Here is a 20,629-nt window from a genome sequence, read left to right as displayed (position 1 = left end):
CAATCCGCTAGAGCACCCAACCCAACAATTCCACCACTTCCGGCAACCAACTGACCTCGCCGGACCAAACTCACAGCCTCCGGGGCGACTAGAGTGGGTGTTAATATGCCGCGCTCCCTTACTCGAAGATTTGACGCTCCTTTTAAAATCCAAACCGAAATAAAGGGAAGAAATTTGAAGCGCTTCAAGCAAGAGTAATAGCAAGCCCATTTGAGATAAATTGGACATCCATGGAGGAATTGGGATTGGCGGAGGATTTGAGGCGTCATTTGGACATCTTGGGATTGCGGTTTTTGGCGGAGCAATCTCACACGATGTATGAACCGTTGGTGTGTGAGTTCTTCACGACCTTGAAGCGTATCCGCGGGTCCGATGTGGATATTGGGTTTCGTTTGGATGGAAATTCATGGGGATTGTCGGTGGAAGATGCAACCCGTTCGTTCCAAATGAGAAATGAAAGATCCCGGACCATTCCGTAAACATTCGATGCGGAGGATGTGTGGTTCGAATTGAGTGGATTTGGGGGCTATCAGGCAAAGACCGCCAAGTTAAAAGATGTCAAGGACACCGCTTTATTGGTGATGCTTAAGTGGTTCGGCCACACATTTGGTGGTCGGCATGAAGACAACAAGGTGGGGGAGATCGAATTGTATATGATGAAGGCGTTTTTGAGGCCGGAGGAAGGATCGTCCAAGCTCAACATGCCCCGCCGCCTCTTAAAGTATGTGCATTTTGTTTATAGACTCTTCCACCAAGATTGGTATGGGGTGGTTTGTGAAACTTATAGCCACGAAGTTTGGGTCGAACCTCTCTCGTTTAGCTCCCACGCTTGCAAGAAAAATTGACACGGAGCACTTAAAAAATGGCAAATATGTGAAGAATAGAGTGGTAGTTCTGTATTACAAGCGTACAACTTGGATTAAAGAGCATGGGTACGAAGCGGCTCATAGAGAAGAATTTCCCGATGTTGACCCATCCGAGATACCCCCAATTTCAAGGAAGGAGAATGTGCGTAGGAAAGGGAAGAGCAAGGTGGGAGAGTCAAGAAGGCGATCAAGAAATACCGGAAGACAAAGCTCAATGGTCCACTTTTCACCATAGGTTCCATGAGTTGGAGAGCCAAAACCGCCAAGCTTGGGCGGAACAAAAGGAAATTTTGGAGCGGATGGAAGAGGCCCAAAGGCGCGGAATGGCGATAATCGAATACAAGCAAGGGCGCTTGAAAGCAAAGTCAGACCGCCAAGATGAAAATTTCTGCAACTATGTGAATGGCCAAGGAATTAAATTGATCGACACCCCGCCACAATCTCCTGACACCCCGGAGTTCGACTAAGCAAGATTTGCACTTCCTAACTCAAACTCATACAATTTTGCTTATTTTGAATATTTCTTGATTAGGGCCTAAGCTCGAAATAGTATGAGGAGGGTTAGCGAATTGTATCTCGTTTGTTTATCTTGTTTTTATGTTTATTATTTTCATGCTTTAGCTTCATTTTGAGTTTGAAATTGTTAGTGTCGCCTCCACTAAATCCGTGTGTACCAAGTTTGTGAATGCATGTGTTATTAATGTGGCAAAACTTTGAATGATCAACCTTTGTTATCTCTCGTAGTGAATGGCATAAATGCATATTTTCATGAGTTAAACAGCCCTTGTGATGTGATTAAGAAAATGCAATCTCCTATGACATGTATCGATGAGAATTGGGTGATATCGTCCTTTGGTTGAGAAAGTTTCAGCTAGAATAGTTTATGTGAGATGCGGATGTATGATGTGCGTGTTTAGAGCAAATTGTGTCATTATCAACTTTTGGACATCATTGACATGAGAACATAGGAATCAAGAAATAGCATAACACCACATTCTTAATTAGTTTTGAGCCTATTTGTTTGTGTGTGTTGTATTGGCATTCCTAGAACTTGCTCGGTGTCAGTTTAAAGTTACATCGTTGAGTAGTCGGCAACTAAATGATTATGGCAATTAGGAGTACCTGTTTTTTATTAAGACCACGTAAAAGCCCACCCTTTACCCTTAGATCACACCATTTGAGCCTAAAACCTTTCCTTGATATACAAATTACACACACTTAACCTTCAACAATTTCTCTCTTTAAACACCCAAATTTGACTTGAATAACTTGAAATTAAGAGAAATGCGACCCTAGCTTAATGATTACAAAGAAATGTGAACAAGTACTTTAAAAGAAGAGAAAAATTTGCCTTGAGAAAAAGAAATAGAAAATCAAAAGAAAGAAAGAATAAAGAAAGAAAGAAAAAGAAAGTTTGAATAAAGGCAATACAAAATGAAAAGTTCATAAGTACGGAAAATTCCGGAGCTAGGTCAATAGTGCATTATAAGTTAGTTGTTCAAGTCAAGTGTTAGCCAAATATAAAAAATTTCCTACCCAAACTCATAGCCAAGTTGCAACCCCAACTAAGACCATAGGATAGTTGTTGACAACCGAACTAATTAGCGGAGTTCGGACTAAGAGCAAGCTTATGGCGAATGAGAATTTCTTTGAGCTTTATATCCTTCAACCTTAAACACGTGTGTGTTAGAGTGCAACTTGTGAGAATTGAAATGCTTTTGTTGATACCTATGTTTGATATGCCTTTGTGTCCTCTAAAGTTGTGTTTGAACCAAATTCTTGCATGTCCCGTAGATGATTATAGCGACTTGATTGTTCCTACAAGATTCTTAAACCAATGCGAGTGTAGTCTAGTTGTCATCGGTGTATTTCATTTGCCATTGCATTGCTCCTTGGTTGCATCACTAGAAGTTGTGTTGACACTTAATAGATGCATTTAGGTTTGTTCATGAGAGAGTTCGTTTGTTGATGCTTATGCAAGTTTTGTCATGATTGGTAACATTGCGATGTGTTGTGGTGCATTTCTTGCTTGGGGACAAGCAAGGACTTAATGTGAGGAGGTTTGATAGGAGTAGAAATACTCCTAATAATCGTGTAGTTTTCACATCGCTTTACCATAATTTGATGCGCATTTTTTAGTGTTTCGTACCTTATTACGTGTGTTTATGCTTTTAGGTAAGCGAAGCGTTTGTGGAGCTATTTTGGGTCAAATAGGGGAAGCATTGAAGATTTTGTGAAATAAGAAGTTCAAGCAAGCAATCAAAGAAATGAAGACTGGATTATTAAAGGTCTCGATCGAGAAGGTCAATTCATCAAGCTTCTCGTTCAAGACAAGGCTTGAAGAAATCGCGCGGTGTAAATTTTAAGAGCTTCTCGATCGAGAAGGCTCATTCATCAAGCTTCTCGATCGAGACACAGCTGAAACAAGGAGGGAAATCAATTTCGAAATCTGAGCCTTGCTTGGTCCACTTCCACTTTTGTTCCAACACACTTTGGCTATGATGTTTTTATTTCCCTTTTTGTCAAGACTATATAAGGAAACTTTATCTTATTTTAGGGTTTATCACCTCATTTTATAAGACATCATTCAATAGCTATAACTTTATTCCTTTTGCTCTCATTTTTTAGAGAGGATCTTTATTGTTCTTGAGCTCATACTCTATTTCCAGAATTTTGGATTGAAATCCTTCTTTAATGCAAGTTTATTATTGGAATCTTCATTTTTTTGTTTATTCTTTTCTTATCCATTCCACTTAAGGTAATCATCCTATCCCCTAATATGCTTATTAATTATTGCTTAATGCTTAGTGTTTTCTGAGTAATGAGTAGCTAGACCCCTAGTTTAGGGGGTGTTATGATTGCCATATTTGTTGAATAGGTGATTAGAATGGGTTTTGGATTAGGGATTTGTTATGTTGATTGAGACTTAATGCCTAGATTAAGTTGATCCCTTAATCTTTGATTTGTGGTTGATTAGTGAGGGCTAGAGTTGAATTAATCAATTGGACCTAGTTAGCATGAGCTTGAGACCTAGATGCACGAGAGTAATTTAGGGATTTAGCGGTTGTGTATGAGAATTAATTGGCTCGATTAGTCCTATCGAAATCTAATTGTGCGAGAGTGAGTTATATTTCGGTGCCTTAATCAAGTAGTGATTCTTTCAACTTCCGGCTCGAGAGAGCGGAATTGATACTCTCGAATAGCTTGACCCGAACACTATCCAAAGACCCGGCCTTATTAACTAGGATTCGTCTTGGCATGAGTAGCAACCCTTGGGCGCTTTTAATTCTCATTTTTAATCCTTTGAATAATTAGTTATTTGCTGCTGCATATCTTGAGTTGTTATTTGTTTAATTGTTAGTTGAGTTTAAGTTGTAGTGTTAATTAAAACCAATCTTTTCATTGCTAAACGAATTGAACTTCACAATCAATTTCATTCACTTTAAACCTCTAATCCTTGTGGGTTCGACCTCGACTTGTCGAGTACTACGAGTTGGTAAGTAAAATTGCTAACACCAAACACAATAGCTATTGAATCTAGGATGAACCAAATATGAAACCAATGAATTAAACAATGAAAACTAGCTAAGAAAACTTAACAATGATCAAAATAGGACAAGGATTGGTTAGGGAGTGATGTTCTATGAGTTCCAGCCGAAATTGGGTTTTCAAAAATGATAGAAAATGTTTTAGGTCGAGATAAGATGTTATCTATAAAAAAACAGCAAACTGAACAGTGCGACGTTGCGCCCGCTACACGGGTATGTCGAGCCCGCCACCCTTCCTATGTCACGCCCGGGAAAACCTTTTGCCGAGGAGGAAAAATGCGATTTTTGAGTTTGAGCTCGGGATCGTTCCGAAAGCCCGAGCCACGCCCAAAACATCTAAAAAATACATAAAAAAAAGTATTGACCCTGAAACCATGATTCTGAGGAATTAAACCAGTCAAAACGAACTCAAAGCACATCGGAAAATTCAACGGAACGTGCCGGAAAAACACGGGGTGTTTAATTTTAAAGTTTGTCTGCGGTGCAAAGTCACTTTCTGAAATGGTATCCGCTTCATAAGACCGTTGGACAAGTATTTTACTTGAACCAAATTTTTAATGCTCTAGTCTCTGTCTTGGGAGTTGGGGTACTTTGTGTAATATTGAAAACTTAATTAGCGGATACCAATTATCAATCTTTTAAGGCAAAACTCATCCTGAGGCCCCTCTACTTTACCATTTTGACTCGAGAAGCCCCTACCCTAAAGTTCGTCACAACCGAGTCCTTTTACTTTCAAAAATCGCATTTTTAAGCCCTTACGTGGATGGAAAATGGAGAGTGTAATTCACTCTCCGTTAACTATCAAAAGCACTATTAATTAAAAAAAATAATGCCACATCACAATGCCACCTAACATTTCTCTTTTAAAAATAAACAAAATTGAAGGAGCAAACATGCTACTTTACCATCTTCTCCAAATCAAACATACTTAATAGGCTAAACCCATTTAAAGACTCTTGTACTATATCATTTTTGTTCAAAAAGCCCCTGTACTATTTTTTTATTTTTCAGGTCCCTCTACTTACATAATTTTAGATTTTCAGGTCCTTTTTTTGTTTTTTCCAGTCACTCTACTTACAATTTTTTTGTTCCTCCAGTCCCTCAAAAGGACCTAAAAATCGGAATTTTGTCAAGTACAGTGACCTGAAGAACAAAAAAATAGTATAAGGGCTTTTTGAACAAAAATGATATAGTACAAGGACCTCTAGATGGGTTTAGCCTACTTAATAAAAGAGAAACTTCTCATCAAAAAAAAAAAAAGAGAAACCAAAACCACATACCATCTTCTCCAAAGTAAATTAACCAGAATCTTGAAGCCTCTTTCTTCCATATAAATTACTTATGCTTGATAACTCTACAGATTCACACGCAGAACCTAAACCACATAGAAATTGGAATCCGGGCACCATTTTGGAGGGGATAATTGGGTCAACTAAACACCAAATCAATTAAATCCTCACAAAATTCCTTACAAGAACCTCCATAAAAAATAGAAGCATGAATCCTAAACACCAATAAAAGAAACACATACAGTACTAGCTGCTAATTTCAGTACGACAAAAAAGTATGCTCGGGTTGCTTTCATGTGTTTAAACAACTAACAATCCAAGTTCAAGTAGGTCAATGGTTAATTAACATAGAAGCCGTATAGTTTTAAACCTGTTTCCAGCTTCAGATATAAGCTATGGTTATCCGCTCCACAAACAGCTTAGTTTAACAAACAGCTAAAACCTCTTTCAACTTCATATCATTTCTACCACAATCCAAACCTCAACAGTTCTCCCCCACAATACTTTTCTACCACAATCCAGAAAATCTACAGCTTTACCAGCATATGAACGGACCCAAAACGAAGAAAGAAGTTGATTTTGAGATTAAAAAGGAGAAACCCAGATGAGAAATATGAAAATAAATGGGAGTGAGTGAGGTGAGTTGAAGAACCCATTTTTTTTATTTGGGTATGAGTGTCTAGCATTGGAAGAAAGAAGAAGATGTATAGTCAGATGTAAAATTACCATATCATCACTTATTAAAAAAATAAAATTGTCATGTCGTTTTTTGTGGTTTAATTTATCGCATTTTTTTTCTAGTCTCACTTAACGGAGAGTGGGTTTCACTCTCCATTTTCCATCCACGTAAGGGCCTAAAAATGCGATTTTTGAAAGTAAAAGGACTCGGCCGTGACGAAAATTAGGGTAGGGGCTTCTCGAGTCAAAATGGTAAAGCAGAGAGGCCTTAGGATGGGTTTTGCCATCTTTTAATTACTAATCATAAACATCAAAACTTATGATACATAAATTATGCTTACCAAAGCAACTTAAACAGTAGCAGCTTACTAGAATTTCATATTCATACCAGAAATTCATTTATAATTCGAGACAAACAATAGATCGAGCAGGTTACGAGCAACATTTTTCACCTAAAGATCCATCAGTAGAATATCGGTAAATTAACAACCTTTATCAAGCAAAATTGATTGAAGAGTTCATAAAATTATATGAATCAATTACAAATATCTTACATATCTTAATCAAGAAAACAAAAACAGTTTCAAACGACTAAACTATGTATCAGTTACAAATAAGCTTCAACTAAAGGAAACAGAACTTGAGATAGAATCAACAAATCACTAAAATATAAAGAGAGAATAGATACAAAACTAGTATTCCAATTCCATAAGCTAATATTACAAAATACAAAACCCGATATGAAACACCATAAGCCCTCAATTTAACAATTGTATCCAAATCTTCCTTCATATGATAGAACAATTTAATCAAAATAAGAAAAAATCACCAAATTAACACATATAATACAGCCTAAAACTAATCCAAATTACTTCAAAGATAGATTGAATCATGTTGAAGTGGAAAATCTCACATTGGTTGTGTGTGTGAATGGACATGTGTTTAAATATTAGTTGGGCACCTCCACTTGATACCAATTGGTTTTAAGATGGAATCTAACATGGTATCAGAGCCTTGTCCATTCACACAATTTGAATTTGGTCCGACCCACGTGAGTTGCGCGTGAGGGGGGATTGGTTACTCAGTCCGGACACGCTACGCGTGAGGGGGAGTGTTGGGGGAGTGTTGAAGTGGGAAATCCCACATTGGTTGTGTGTGTGAATGGACATGTGTTTAAATATTAGTTGGGCACCTCCACTTGATACCAATTGATTTTAAGATGGAATCTAGCAAATCATAATGAAATTACTCACCACATCTTTGTTAGCATCAAATTTCTCGCGTAAGTTTCATGCCTATATAGAAGAAGAGCTATAGTTAATTTCAATAAAATGAATCATCAGAGTGAGATTTAATTCAAAATTAAAATGGAATTGAATTGAAAATAAAAAATAAAAATGCAATGAATTAGAAGAATGGAAATTCTTAATCAATACCTTCTCTTCGAGATAAAAATCCTCCATGGACAATGAATATTCTTGTCAAGAACTTCCATTGGTGATTAGAATAATTAGAATTGGATAATAGATAGAACAAAGGACGGGAAAATCGAAATTATCAGCAGGCTCATCATTGGCTCCTCCTCCTCCTCCACCGTCACCACCACCACTCAAGCTTGCGACGCCTGCAAATACCAAAGCAAGTGAAGAATTCGTATACGCATACGAAGCAACAACACCGATCTTTTAGGTTCTATGCTGTCGTTCAATCTCTTCGCCTCCGTCATTATAGCCGATTATTATTGAATTCGGATCTCCACCTTCGCTTCCGCCATGACCTCCTCCTCTGCCTCCACAATCGACGCCAACACCAATAAACCCAGACCGCTTCTCTGTTATCCCTTTTCTCCTTCGTCAACCATTGTAATTAACGGAGAATCAGAGCAGTTAACAAAGTCAGATATCCTGAAACTCAAACTCTACCGCCTCTATTATCGCTGCCTCTGCCGCCTCTTCCATACCATAAATTTTTCAAAGAACTAATGCCGGAGAAGAAAGAGGAGGATTTCAGCAAACTCCGACACTGGTGGTTGAAGAAAGAGGAGACAGAGACAATTGAAAGAAAGGAGGATATCAGAGAACTAACTCCGGAGAGGAAACTGAAAAAAATAAAAAAATAAACGGCAGTTAAACGAAGAGTTATTTTGGTAAATAAAAAAACAAAAGAGGTAAACCTAGTAAAAAAAAAGAAGGTTAAAAAAGTAAAGAGAAAAAATACAATTAAAATAAGAAATAGTGTAGTTTAGGAAATTAACACTTTTAAATAGAGATAATATATAAATATTAACATTAAAAATTGTTAATTTACTAGAAGTGAACAAGAGTTTGGAATAAAAAAAATAGACAAACAGTTCACTTTATCCCTTAAGGTCGGATCAAAAGAATAAATAGACCCTCAAGGTTGAGGTTTGCTCACTTCACACCCCGTAGTTTTCCGAAATGGCTCACATTAAACTGCCTTTAGTTTATTCAGTTAAATGATGACGTAGCATGTAAGGAAAAATTTCAAAAACATTCTTAATATTTAAAATACTTACCAATTTTATATTAATAATTTTTTTAACCATTTTCACCCTCTTATTCATTTAAATATCAATAATTGAAAACATACATAAAGTTAAAATATTTATTAAAACAATTAAACACAATTAAATATTTCGAACCCTAATTAAACGTTTTAAAATCCAATTAAACAATAAAAATTTAATTAAACAATTAAAATTAAATTTAAACCTAATTAAATTAAAAATTAAAAGTTTATACCTAAACCATAAAAAATTTAAAATAATAAAAATAATAAAAAAAATTCACCGGAGAATACGAACGGGACGAACCGGTTCGTCTTCTCCGGCTGTTTCTTCCAAGGGGAAGACATATCTATTCTTCCCCACGGAAGACCAGCCGACGTGGCTAATCTTCTTTCGGGAAGAACAACTGGTTCTTCTCCAAGGAAGAACACGGGCTGTCCTTCCACATGGAATTACATATCTGTTCTTCCATGGGGAAGAACAGTCCAGAGAAGACGAACGGATCTTTTCCAGTAAATTTTTTGTTATTATTTTTTTAATTTTTAGTTGGAATATTTTTTTGTCAGTGTGGTTTACGGCGGGTGTTCGGGAGTGAGTGGGTGGATTAGATTTGATTAGTTTGTTTTTTAAGAAAAAATTTAATTAGTGTGATTTTAAAGCGTTTAATTGGATTTCGAAGCGTTTAATTTTGTTTCGAAATGTTTAATTGTGTTTCGATTGTTTTAATAAATATTTTAATTTTAAATATTTTTTAATTATTAATATATAAATGAAAAAGAGGGTGAAAATTGATAAAAAAAAATTGTAAGTATAAAATTGGTAAGTATTTTAAACATTAAGAATTTTTTTTAAGATTTTGCCTATGTGCCACGTCATTATTTTACAGAACAAATTAACGGTGTTAAATTTTCGGTGCAATGTGAGCCGTTTTGAAAAACTACGTGTGTAAAGTGAGCCAACTTCGATCTTAAGGGCTTATTTATTCTTTTGATCCGATTTTAAAGGCTAAAGTGAGCCTTTTGCCAAAAATATAAAGTGGGCAATTCATGTAGTAAATATATTCAAATAAAAAAAATCGAGACGGAGTAAGTAATAGAGAGCCATAAAATGAACAGTGGTTTCTTGAAGCAAAATGAGAATAATACACAACATTTTCACGAGGGAATATAATTTTTTAATATTTTTGTTTTCTGTGTTCAATCAGTGTTATGTTTTTCCTATAAAAGATTGTAAAACTCTGACTTATTAGCCTACAGAAAAGACGAAAACAAAAGTGAATATCATAATATTCCCTTTTTGGGTCTTCTTTTTCAAATTCTTGAATTTCCCAGGAAATTAATCTTTTTCCAAGCTCATTAAATCGGACAGTCATATCCTTCTTGAATTACAAATCTTGTTTTTGATCCGTTTTCTTCATTAAAATTTATTTTCTTTTGTTATTTTCCCTTCTTTTTCACTTTCTCAACAAATATTTTGTTCAGTCCTAAACAGAAGTTTACTGTAATAGAAATGACATCGGCCAAATGGGATTCTGAATTGGTACGTTCAATCTGCAAATAACTATTTGAATTAAATTAATTTTTCATTTTCACAGATTGTTTTTATTTACAGGAAATGGAGGATGCAGCTGCTTTCAACTACTGTATACACACACTTGATTACTCCATCGATGATCTTGAATTTCAATCCTTTTTCACATCAAATATGGACCATATTTTTAATCATCAAACTGTTCAGAATTTCAACTCTGCAATGACCGATCCCGGTCAAAAGCCAGCGAAACAACTAAACACCAGTAGCTGGAAATCTTACACTAACACTCATGATAGAGTCACTTTTCCTTCTTCATCTTCTCATCTTTTATCTTTCGAAAACTCGAGTCTGTCGCCCGCTGCTTCATATGGAGATCAATCGAGTACATTAAAGCCTAAGATTGAAATGAGTTCCGATGAGAATTCAAGAACAAATTTGTTCCATCCGGGTTCGTTGGGGAATCAATATGGTTCCATCTGTAATAATAATAATAAACAAGGAACTAATATGAAAGGTGGTGGAGTAATAAGTTGGAGTCCTCTACATGTGCCAGATCATGTGACGGCAGAGAGGAAGCGCCGAGAAAAGCTTAACCAGCGTTTCGTTGCTCTTTCAGCTGTTATTCCTGGTCTGAAAAAGGTATACTACAATAACCTAATCTTCACTTTATGAGAAATTTTTATATATATATATATATATATATATATGATTTTCTCTTCTTGATTTCATGTTATAATGTGTTAGCATGATTTAAATTTTTATTAAAATTTAAAGATAGTAAAAGGCAAGAGTACCATATGATTCTTTAGGTTACTAGTTTTAAGATGTACAACTATATATCGATTGATCTATGGCCATGTTTGGTTCATGCAATAGGTGCGGAATGAAATAGCTATTCCGTATAAAATGAAAATTCTTTACTTTGGTTCACGGAATAGGTATTCCACGGAATTGCTATTCCATGATTTTGTGGAATAAGTATTTCTCTCAAAAATTAAAAAATGGTTATTCCAGTGTTTTAAAAACCGAACCGGTGACTGAACCGGTAAAGTCACCGGTTGCCAGTTCAACCGGTTTAACCAGTTCAACCGGTGGTTCAACCGGTTGACAAATTATACTATAGAAAAACTTTTTTGTGGAACAGTAACACACGTCTCCTTTTTTCCATATGAGAGAGTGGGTCTTTTTTTCTTCTGCAATATTACAAAATCTAATTAAGTCACTATTTAAAGTCTTTTCTTTTTCAAGAAATAATTGTTGCCATTTTCGATAAAAGTTGACCAACGTATCCACTAATTGACTTTCCATAAACTTCTTCTTTCTTTCTTTAGCCCTGTCATTATAATTTCACCTCCATTTTCATTTTCTTTCATTTCTTTCAATTAATTATCTGCATCTCTCTTGAAGACCATTTATTATTTTATAGTAGTTACCCTTTTCGGAATTCATATATATATTTCTTTCTTTTTAGTGGCTGATTTTTTGCTCATCCTTGATGATCAGTTTCTTTCCTTTTTCTATTTCTTTTCTTTAAAGTAATTTTTTGTTTTCTCTTTTGGTTTCTTGCAATTAATTGTATGATCATGTTTATAAATATTGGCATTTTCTGTTTGCGGGAGTTTTTATATTCTTTAAAATTATTTTATTTGAAAATTTGTTTTTGAGATTGCTTTTGATCTATCTTTCTCCTGTGTGTCTTTTTGTTCAAACTTGATTGTTAAATATTTTTCTGTTTGATAGTGAAAATTTTGACTTCTGGGCCAATTGAAGTTAAAGATTGGTATGAATCTTCAGGGAAAAATCCTTTTCCAATTCAAAACAAGTATAACCGGACGGTTTTAAAAAAATTGCCGGTTTTCCGGTTCATTCCGGTCCTGGCGGTTCTGGCCGGTTCAATCCGGTTGAACCGGATTTCCGGTTCTTTATAGGTAGTTGGACCGAATAGCTGACCGGTCTCCGGTTGAACCGGTTGAACCGTCCGGTCCGGTCCGATTTTTAAAACACTGGGTTATTCCATTTCTTATGGAATAACTATTCCATTCCATGCTATTCAATTTCATAAACCAAACATAGCCTATATTGTAAATAAACTTCTTCAATTCTACGTTTTAATGTTCCATTTTCATTTTCAAAAAGACTTTTGAAATTCTGAAGTTAGATAGTTTTAATCTATTATTGTAAATATGTGCTTTCTACAGCTACTTTATTTTTTTACAGAATAAATCTTACTTTGCACGGGGTTAAATATTTTTGAGGCCACCGAACTATAGTTTTTTGACAAAAGCCTTACCCAATTATAAAAGTTATAGAAGGGTTACCGAATTGTAATGTTTTTAGAAAATGGTTACTTGTTTGTTGTTTCGGTCTTTTTCATTTATGTGATGCATAGTAGTTAAATCATGGCTGAAAATGAATTATTTGAAAGCGAATTGCTACTTAATTTCATAAAAGACCAATTGATAAATGTACATACAGACTAATAAAAAGGGGGGAATGGGAATGGGTATAGGAATGATTCTCATTGTTTGTGTTTGTTTTATCAAATTGTAATAGGAAATGGGAATGTGATTACCCCCTCAATGGGAATCACTTATTCCCCCGTTAACCCATGGGAATGGACTTTTAGGAATGAGAATAAAAAATTTACAAAATATTTTAATAATAAATAATAAATATATAATTATTAAAAAAACTATTTTTAAATATTTATTTTAAAAAATATACTTAAAATAAAAAAAAAAAATTAATATTTTTTAAAAATTTTTTTTTAATTTTTTTTAAATAATTTTTATTTTTAAAAAAAAATATTTTTTTATTTTTTTTTAAAAAAGTTTTTTAAATAATTTTACATTAATTTTTTCGAAATTAATTTTTTAATTTTTTCGAAAATATTTTTTTAATTTTTTTTAAAATATTTTTTTAAATTTTTTTAAATTTTTTTTTAAATAAAAAAATATTTAAAAAATAAAAAAATATTTTTAATAAGTAATAAATAATTTTTTTATTAAACTTTATTCATTCCCATTCCTACACTAATTTTGAATTAAACAAAAAATGAAAACAATCATTCTCATTCCCATTACTTTTCATTCCGATTCCCATTGCGATTCCCATTCCCAACCTTGAACCAAACGGCCCCTTAGTGCTATGTTGACTTACAGATGGACAAAGCTTCTGTTCTTGAAGATACAATTAAGTACGTTAAGAATTTACAAGGTCGAGTTCAGACATTAGAGGATCAATCTGCCATGAAATCAATGCAATCAATAATTTTCGTGAATAAATCAAAAGTTTATGTTGATGATGAGCCATCATCATCAAATGATGAGATTAATTCTGGGGAAATCTGTGACCAATTACAACTTCCGAAAATTGAAGCAAGGATTTCAGACAAAGATGTTCTCATTAAAATCCATTGTGACAAACAAAAAGGTTGCCTAATGAAGATATTATATGTAATGGAAAAGTTTCACTTGAATGTCATCAACAGCAATTCGCTTCCTTTTGGAAATTCCACCATTGATGTTACTATTGTTGCCAAGGTATATATATTCTTACTTTAACAGCTTTATTTACAAATCATTTCCGGTCAATAATTACTTACATGGCCGATGGACATCTAATTTTGCCAATCCATCGGCCATATAGACAATTATTTGTCGGAATTGATAGGGTAATTTTACGTTTTTGCAAATCCATCGGTTGTTTAATTTTGATTTTGTATTCGAACTTCTTTTATTTTACTTTTTGATAATATATGGCAGCGAGAAAACTTCTGATTTCTTGTATCCAACCTTTCACTTCAAAAAATTAAAAAATTGATTACAAAAATATAATTAATAAAATGTTGGTACCTTTTTCAAAAAAATCGTCAATAATGATTTTGTAAAAAGCGTATGGTTCAGTAATTCAAAAATAATTAACCCTAACTAGTAGTTTATAATTAACCAACATTTGAAAAAAATTATTTAACTCATTTTATACAAAATTAGTCTTACATGAGTCAATTTTATAATTTAAAAATAGAGATCACAATTTTGATCTTCAATTAAATAGTCTCTAGTTATAATTCAAACTTGAAATCTCACTGCATTGATATCAATTTTTTATATAGTTCAAATTCAGAATTTCACATCATCCATATCAAATTTTTCGTAAAAGTATTTATTTAAATTAATTAGGTTTTTAATTATAGAGTAAGAGAGTAATAGCTAGAAAGTCTAAGAATTAGCATCTATAACATTATTTCTAATTAATTCTTTGTATTTTAATTAAAATTAATTACATATAAAATCATGATATTTGCATCAAGTTTAAAAAATAACATGATTTTAAAAATTTGTCAATTATAAACACCACCTTTTATTTCTTTTTAATTTCATCATGAACACATTTTTCGGTGAAATTTCACAGATTTGGACACTCAATGGGTCTGCCATGTGTCATGTCATGTCTATAAAAATTTCATTAAAATCGCCAATGTTATTTTTGAAAACAAATAAAATGTGTTATCTGTAATTGACATATTTTAAAGGTCATCTAATTAACCTTTTTAATTATAAATTGCAGATGGATGGTAAATTCTCCATGACAATTAAGGATCTCTTGAGAAACCTAAGACAAGCTCTACTTAATTAAGAATTTGTGACAGACATCAGCTTTTTAAGTTTGTTTCTTTCTTTGAGACATTATCTATTTCTCTATGTCTCTTATTATAATCTTATGTTTGTCGCTAAAAGGTTTTCATTTTTAGCAGCAGTGGTTTTTTTAGGGCAAATGATACCCTATTTTTTTAGCACGGTTGACTCGTTGACCGTGTTTAATTAATTACCCTCATGCTGAATATATGGAACCTGAAGCCTTTTTTTAAGTGTTCTTTAAGGATTTTGTACCATTTTTTTAGAGGCTGTTGTTGTTGTACGTGTATAAGTTGTCAATAAGTTTCATTTGATTATCTAATTAATTTCATGTTTTATTAATCATTAACTTTTTTTTATGAATAATATGTATATTAAAAAACCACAAGGAGTGACAAAAAAAAAACTGACGCTCAAGAATTTTGAACAACAAATGACTTATAAAAAAGCACCCTAAAAGTTTAGGCCTAGAGCGAGGAAACAACGATCAATAGTCCGAGAACAGAATACAACGAGGATTTCTAAAGAAAACCATCCCTGAATAAGGGAAATTTCTATTACAAAGTTTAAAAAGAAAAACAGTCCGCATAAAACAGCTAAGAATCACGTCTTCCTTTGCCAACAAGTTGTTTTGAAAGACTCTTCTGCACTTCCAAATTTCTCTAATAATAAGAAAACCCAGAGCTTGCCAAAGCATGTAACAGCGACTCAATGGAATGACATTTTGCCACTGAATTAAAAAAATCTACAAAAGAAAATGGGACAACTCAAACAACATCCAACTTCTCCAACACACTACACCAAATTAATACTCCTAGCAAAAGAACAATGAATAAAAGGTGCGCCTCCAATTTGACAACATCACAAAGAGAGCACAAGAATGTTCTACCGGAATGATAGAACGCTTTTCCAAGAACTCAAGAGTTGGCACTCTACCCAAGAATTTAACCCTCGGAGGAGCTTTCGATTTCCAAACTTGCATTTACAGATTATGGATTCGAAGTCTATTTTTAATACCACAAAGCAATGGAACAGAATTGGAAAGACTAGCATCACCTGCTACTGCCGAAGGAGCTGCTGTTAAAACAGCAGTAGCAGAAGTCACTCTGGCAGCAGAAAGAGCAGTAGCTCTACCTGAAGATCCCCGCTCAACATCATCAACTAACCACGGCTGATTCGGCTCAGCACCAGCAGCTCCTCAAAACGACTCCACCTGAACAGCAGCAGCTGAAGAACGACCGGTTGCAGCCCCTGATGAACTCAGCTGAACAGTAGCAACTGTTTCGGACAAACCCTACACAACGCCAACAGTTCTCCTTTGATTTCCAACAAGTTGCGAATCAATTGTAGACTGCAAAATTTACAATCAAATTGCAAAAAGAGGCAGCAGTATACACGCCAGAGCCAATATTCCACCGAACTTCATCCTTACAACTTGAATTTTAGTTAAGCCGACTAAATATAGATTCAAAATCATTTAGTGTCAACAACTCATTACCGCACAATCTACGACTCCACCTCCAATTCCCCCTCCAAATATCCTCAATTCTAGCTTGCTTTTTATTTGAAAGATTATATAAGCAGGAAAATAAAATAGTTGTCGGACCATTATCTATCCAATTCTCATGCCAAAATGAAGTAAGTCCCCCATTCCGACTTTGAATTTCAGATTAGCAATAAAAACACCGCATCCTTCTTCATCACGACAAAAACTTTTGGTAATGTCTTTCCAAATAAAAGATATTTTCTTCACATCTCCAAAAATCAGAGAATCTCAGTCAAAAACTAATGAGCAACATGAGGTAACATTAAACCAAAGAGACTCTCTATTCGTAATCTGAAGCTTCCAAATCCATTTGAATAAAAGACTCTGATTTCTAGTTTGCAGAGTATAAATTCCCAAACCTCTATTTTCAAAATTTTGACAAACCACTTTCCACGCCACCTTACTCAAAACATGATTAGAGATATCACACTGCCAAAGAAAGTGCATCATATACGATTCTAACAAAGACAAATTTGATGAGACACTGAACAAGACAAATTTGACTAGACTGCTTGTGAACCATCGTAAGCATACCAAACAAAGACATAAAGTATACTGGGACACTGAACAAGACAAATTTGATGAGAACTAACCTTCCTGCATGAGATATAAGAGTGCCTATCCATAAAGCTAATGGCGATTTGAATCGCTTGACAACATGATCCCAGGACCCCGAACTAAGATTCATGTTAGCCAATGGAAGCCCCAAGTATTTTATAGGAAAAAAACCAACTTCACAATAATACTAGTTGTCTTTATTAATTAAGTTGAACTATTTTTATATATTATCATTTATTGATTTTTCTCATATTACAAAGTTGGAATTTATAACTCTCAAATTTATTTAATAAACCAACGAGTTATTGCTTAAATAGTATAAGCGTTGGAGAGAATTCTACTAAGATCGTACGTTTATTTCCTCCAACAGGCACTCCACTCTTCAATTCTAAAAACAGTTGCGTTAACTAATGTATTTATGATTGTTAGTCTGCTAAATAGATTATTTAATCATACTTAGGGAGTATATGACAACTATATATGCCAGCTGTATATTCCAACTTTAGCAGTTCGTATATGAACTCAGTTTGCAGGAGAGTAGCGGTTATCTTTTTTATCAATACAAAAACTTCTTATTTTCTCTCAAATTCTCTCAAATCCAGATTTAATATGGTATCAGAGCTTTTAGGAATCTAATCCTGAAGCTTAATAATCTCTACAAATCGTAGAAAACCAGCAGTTAATTTGTTCAAATCTCTATAACAATGGAGGAATCTAGACACGACAGCAATCTTGGACGCGAATCAACCCCAAATATTGCGAGAAACACAAATTACTACAATGGCGATCCGCTATTGCTTCAATCATCTGATAATCCAAACAATCAATTCGTGAGTACTCTTTTGAACAATTATTTTAGCTGGAGCAAAGCTATTATAATTGTTTTAGGAGGTAAGAAAAAATTAGGGTTTATCAATAGGAAATGTGTAATGCCTGTTGAAGAGTTTGATGCATATGAACAATGGATTAAGGTAGATTGTATGGTGATAGCATGGTTACTTAATTCAATTTCTCGAGATTTATCAGGAGCATTTCTTTATGGAACTTATGCCAAAGAATTATGGAATGATCTTAAACAACGATTTGGACAAGTAATGGACCTACTCTTTATCAATTGAAAAGAAAAATAACCCTAATTACACAAGGAAATGATGAAATTTATGTGTATTTCACTTAACTGAAAAGACTTTGGGATGAGCTTAATTGCATGAATATAATGTCTCTTGTACTTGTGGAGCAATTAAGAACTGTGCTTGTGGCTTAAGCAAAGCTGTGACAGATTATCATTCACAAGGCAGATTAGTTCAATTCTTGATGGGATTGAATGAGGAGCATGAGTCCACTAAAAATAAAATTTTACTAATGGATCCATTTCCAAATAAAAATAGAGTTATTTGATGCTTCTTACTATGGAGAAACAAGAACAAGTTACTAGAAACAATGCTACATTAGTTGACTATACTTCTTTGTTGGCTAATCCTCAAGGTATTACAAGAGGGACTTGTAATAATAAGCAAACATATAAACAAGGATACAAGAAGGATGCTAAAGATTAGGGACATTGTGATTAATGCAACAAATATGGACACACTAAGGCAGGATTTTTCAAGCTGATATGATATCCTGACTGGTTCAAACAGAATAAGATGTAGGGTCAATAACTAAGTTCTAGAATTATGGGACAAGCACAATGTTAGTGTGAAAAATAATGTTGGTTACTCTCATATTATTAATGAACACAAAGCTGAAAGTTGGGACTTACCAGATCATTTTACCAACTATGAACAATTGGGGAATACTTTAGCAAGAATGTTGATGTTCATAAAAGGAATGTCTGTTGCAGATACTTCTTACGATGTTAGGAAATTTGCTGGAATAGTAGAACGCAACTATGCAGATCTGTTGGCTTTTTCAGGTATTTCTTCATCTTTTGCTCTTAATGGCTTTACATTATATCATAGAGACTCTTGGATAATAAATACAGGAGCATCAGACCGCATGACCTTCTATACAAACCTACTTACAACAAAAACCAAACTTTCAAAACCAATTCAAGTATATTTATCTAATGGTTCAATCAATTTAGTCCATCAAACATGACATATTATTCTTTCTGATGATATAACTCTCAAAGATACTTTATTCATACGTTAATTTAAATACAATTTACTATAAGTTAGTATGTTAGAAAACATAATCCTTTAGAGGTAACATTTTTCTCCAAAGGTTGCCTTGTATAGGACCTGAAGACTGAAATTATCTTGGCTAAGGGACAACAAGTTGATGGACTATACAAACTAGACTCTGCCTGTTTCATGTATAATTCTATCTCTTCAAATGTTAATACTAATTTCAATAAAACTTAATGTAATTTAGTTATCTAACATGAATAAAGAAGATACGTTTCTTTTGAATACTTCTATTGATGATTCCACTTATTTTATCTGGCATGCCAGACTTGGACATGCTAGCAACTCTACAGTTACTCATGTGCCTTCTTTATCACTTAAAATACCTGGGACCTCAAATTTTGAAATATGTTCAAAAGCGAAACAAAAAAGACTATGCTTTGCAACATCTGAAATCAAAACCAAACACCATTTTGACCTTTTACATGTAGAATTATGCGGTCCCTACAAAGTTCCTTCCAATGAAGGATCTCACTATTGTTTACCATAGTTGATGATTTCACAAGGTTTACTTGGACATATTTATTAAGACAAAAGCTAAATTGCACCCAAACATTATTTTATTTCTTACACATGATTCATAACCAATATTCAACTCCTGTCAATATTGTCAAAACTGGTAATGGTCTTGAATTCCTCAATAACCAACTCTTCTCTTATCTTCAAGCTAATGGATTCATACTTCGACACACTTGTCCATACACATCTCAGTAGAATGGTGTTGTGGAAAGAAAGCACAAACATTTACTTGAGGTGGCTAGAGCCTTAAAATTTCAATCACATTTACCTAAACAATTTTAGGGAGACTGTTTATTGACTGCCTCTTATCTCTTTAGTAGAATGCCTATGAAAATCCTTGATTGGAAAACTCCATATGAAGAATTCTATGCTAAGCCACCTAATTTCCAAAATCTCGGAATCTTTTGTTGTCTATGTTATGCCATTAATTTCTCTCCTTCTAAAGACAAGTTTGACACAAGGAGTGTAAAGTCCATTTTTTGTGGATACTGTTCTACAAAAAAAAGCTTACAAAGTCATGAGTCTTTCTACTAATAAGTAATTTATTATTAGAGATGCAAAGTTCTTTGAAAATGACTTCCCTTATTCATATATAGTTCATGATCCTTTGGATAATACTTTTCGTCCTATTACTTCTTTTTCTAACTCAGACTTCCCTTTGCCACCTAACATTCATATTTCCACTTTATCTACTCCTCATACACCTGGTATACCCCCTCTTTTTTCTCACACTCCTACA

The 20,629-nt window shown here is 33.9% G+C and overlaps 1 protein-coding gene across 1 annotated transcript; it reads left to right on the top strand.

The window, feature by feature from the left end:
- The first annotated feature begins 10,177 nt into the window (after positions 1–10,177).
- On the top strand, positions 10,178–15,420 carry LOC126656457 (transcription factor NAI1-like). The gene is made up of 4 exons (XM_050351031.1): positions 10,178–10,447; positions 10,520–11,080; positions 13,603–13,983; positions 15,011–15,420. Exons 1-4 carry the CDS (start codon positions 10,418–10,420, stop codon positions 15,077–15,079), a joined length of 1,041 nt encoding a protein of 346 aa, XP_050206988.1. The 5' UTR covers positions 10,178–10,417; the 3' UTR covers positions 15,080–15,420.
- The last annotated feature ends 5,209 nt before the right edge of the window (positions 15,421–20,629 follow it).

The sequence above is a fragment of the Mercurialis annua genome, linkage group LG7, assembly GCF_937616625.2.
Source record: "Mercurialis annua linkage group LG7, ddMerAnnu1.2, whole genome shotgun sequence".
In the NCBI taxonomy this organism is placed as follows: Eukaryota; Viridiplantae; Streptophyta; class Magnoliopsida; order Malpighiales; family Euphorbiaceae; genus Mercurialis; species Mercurialis annua.
The sequence above is the reverse complement of the archived record's forward strand: the minus strand, read 5'-3'. Positions and strand labels throughout refer to the sequence as shown.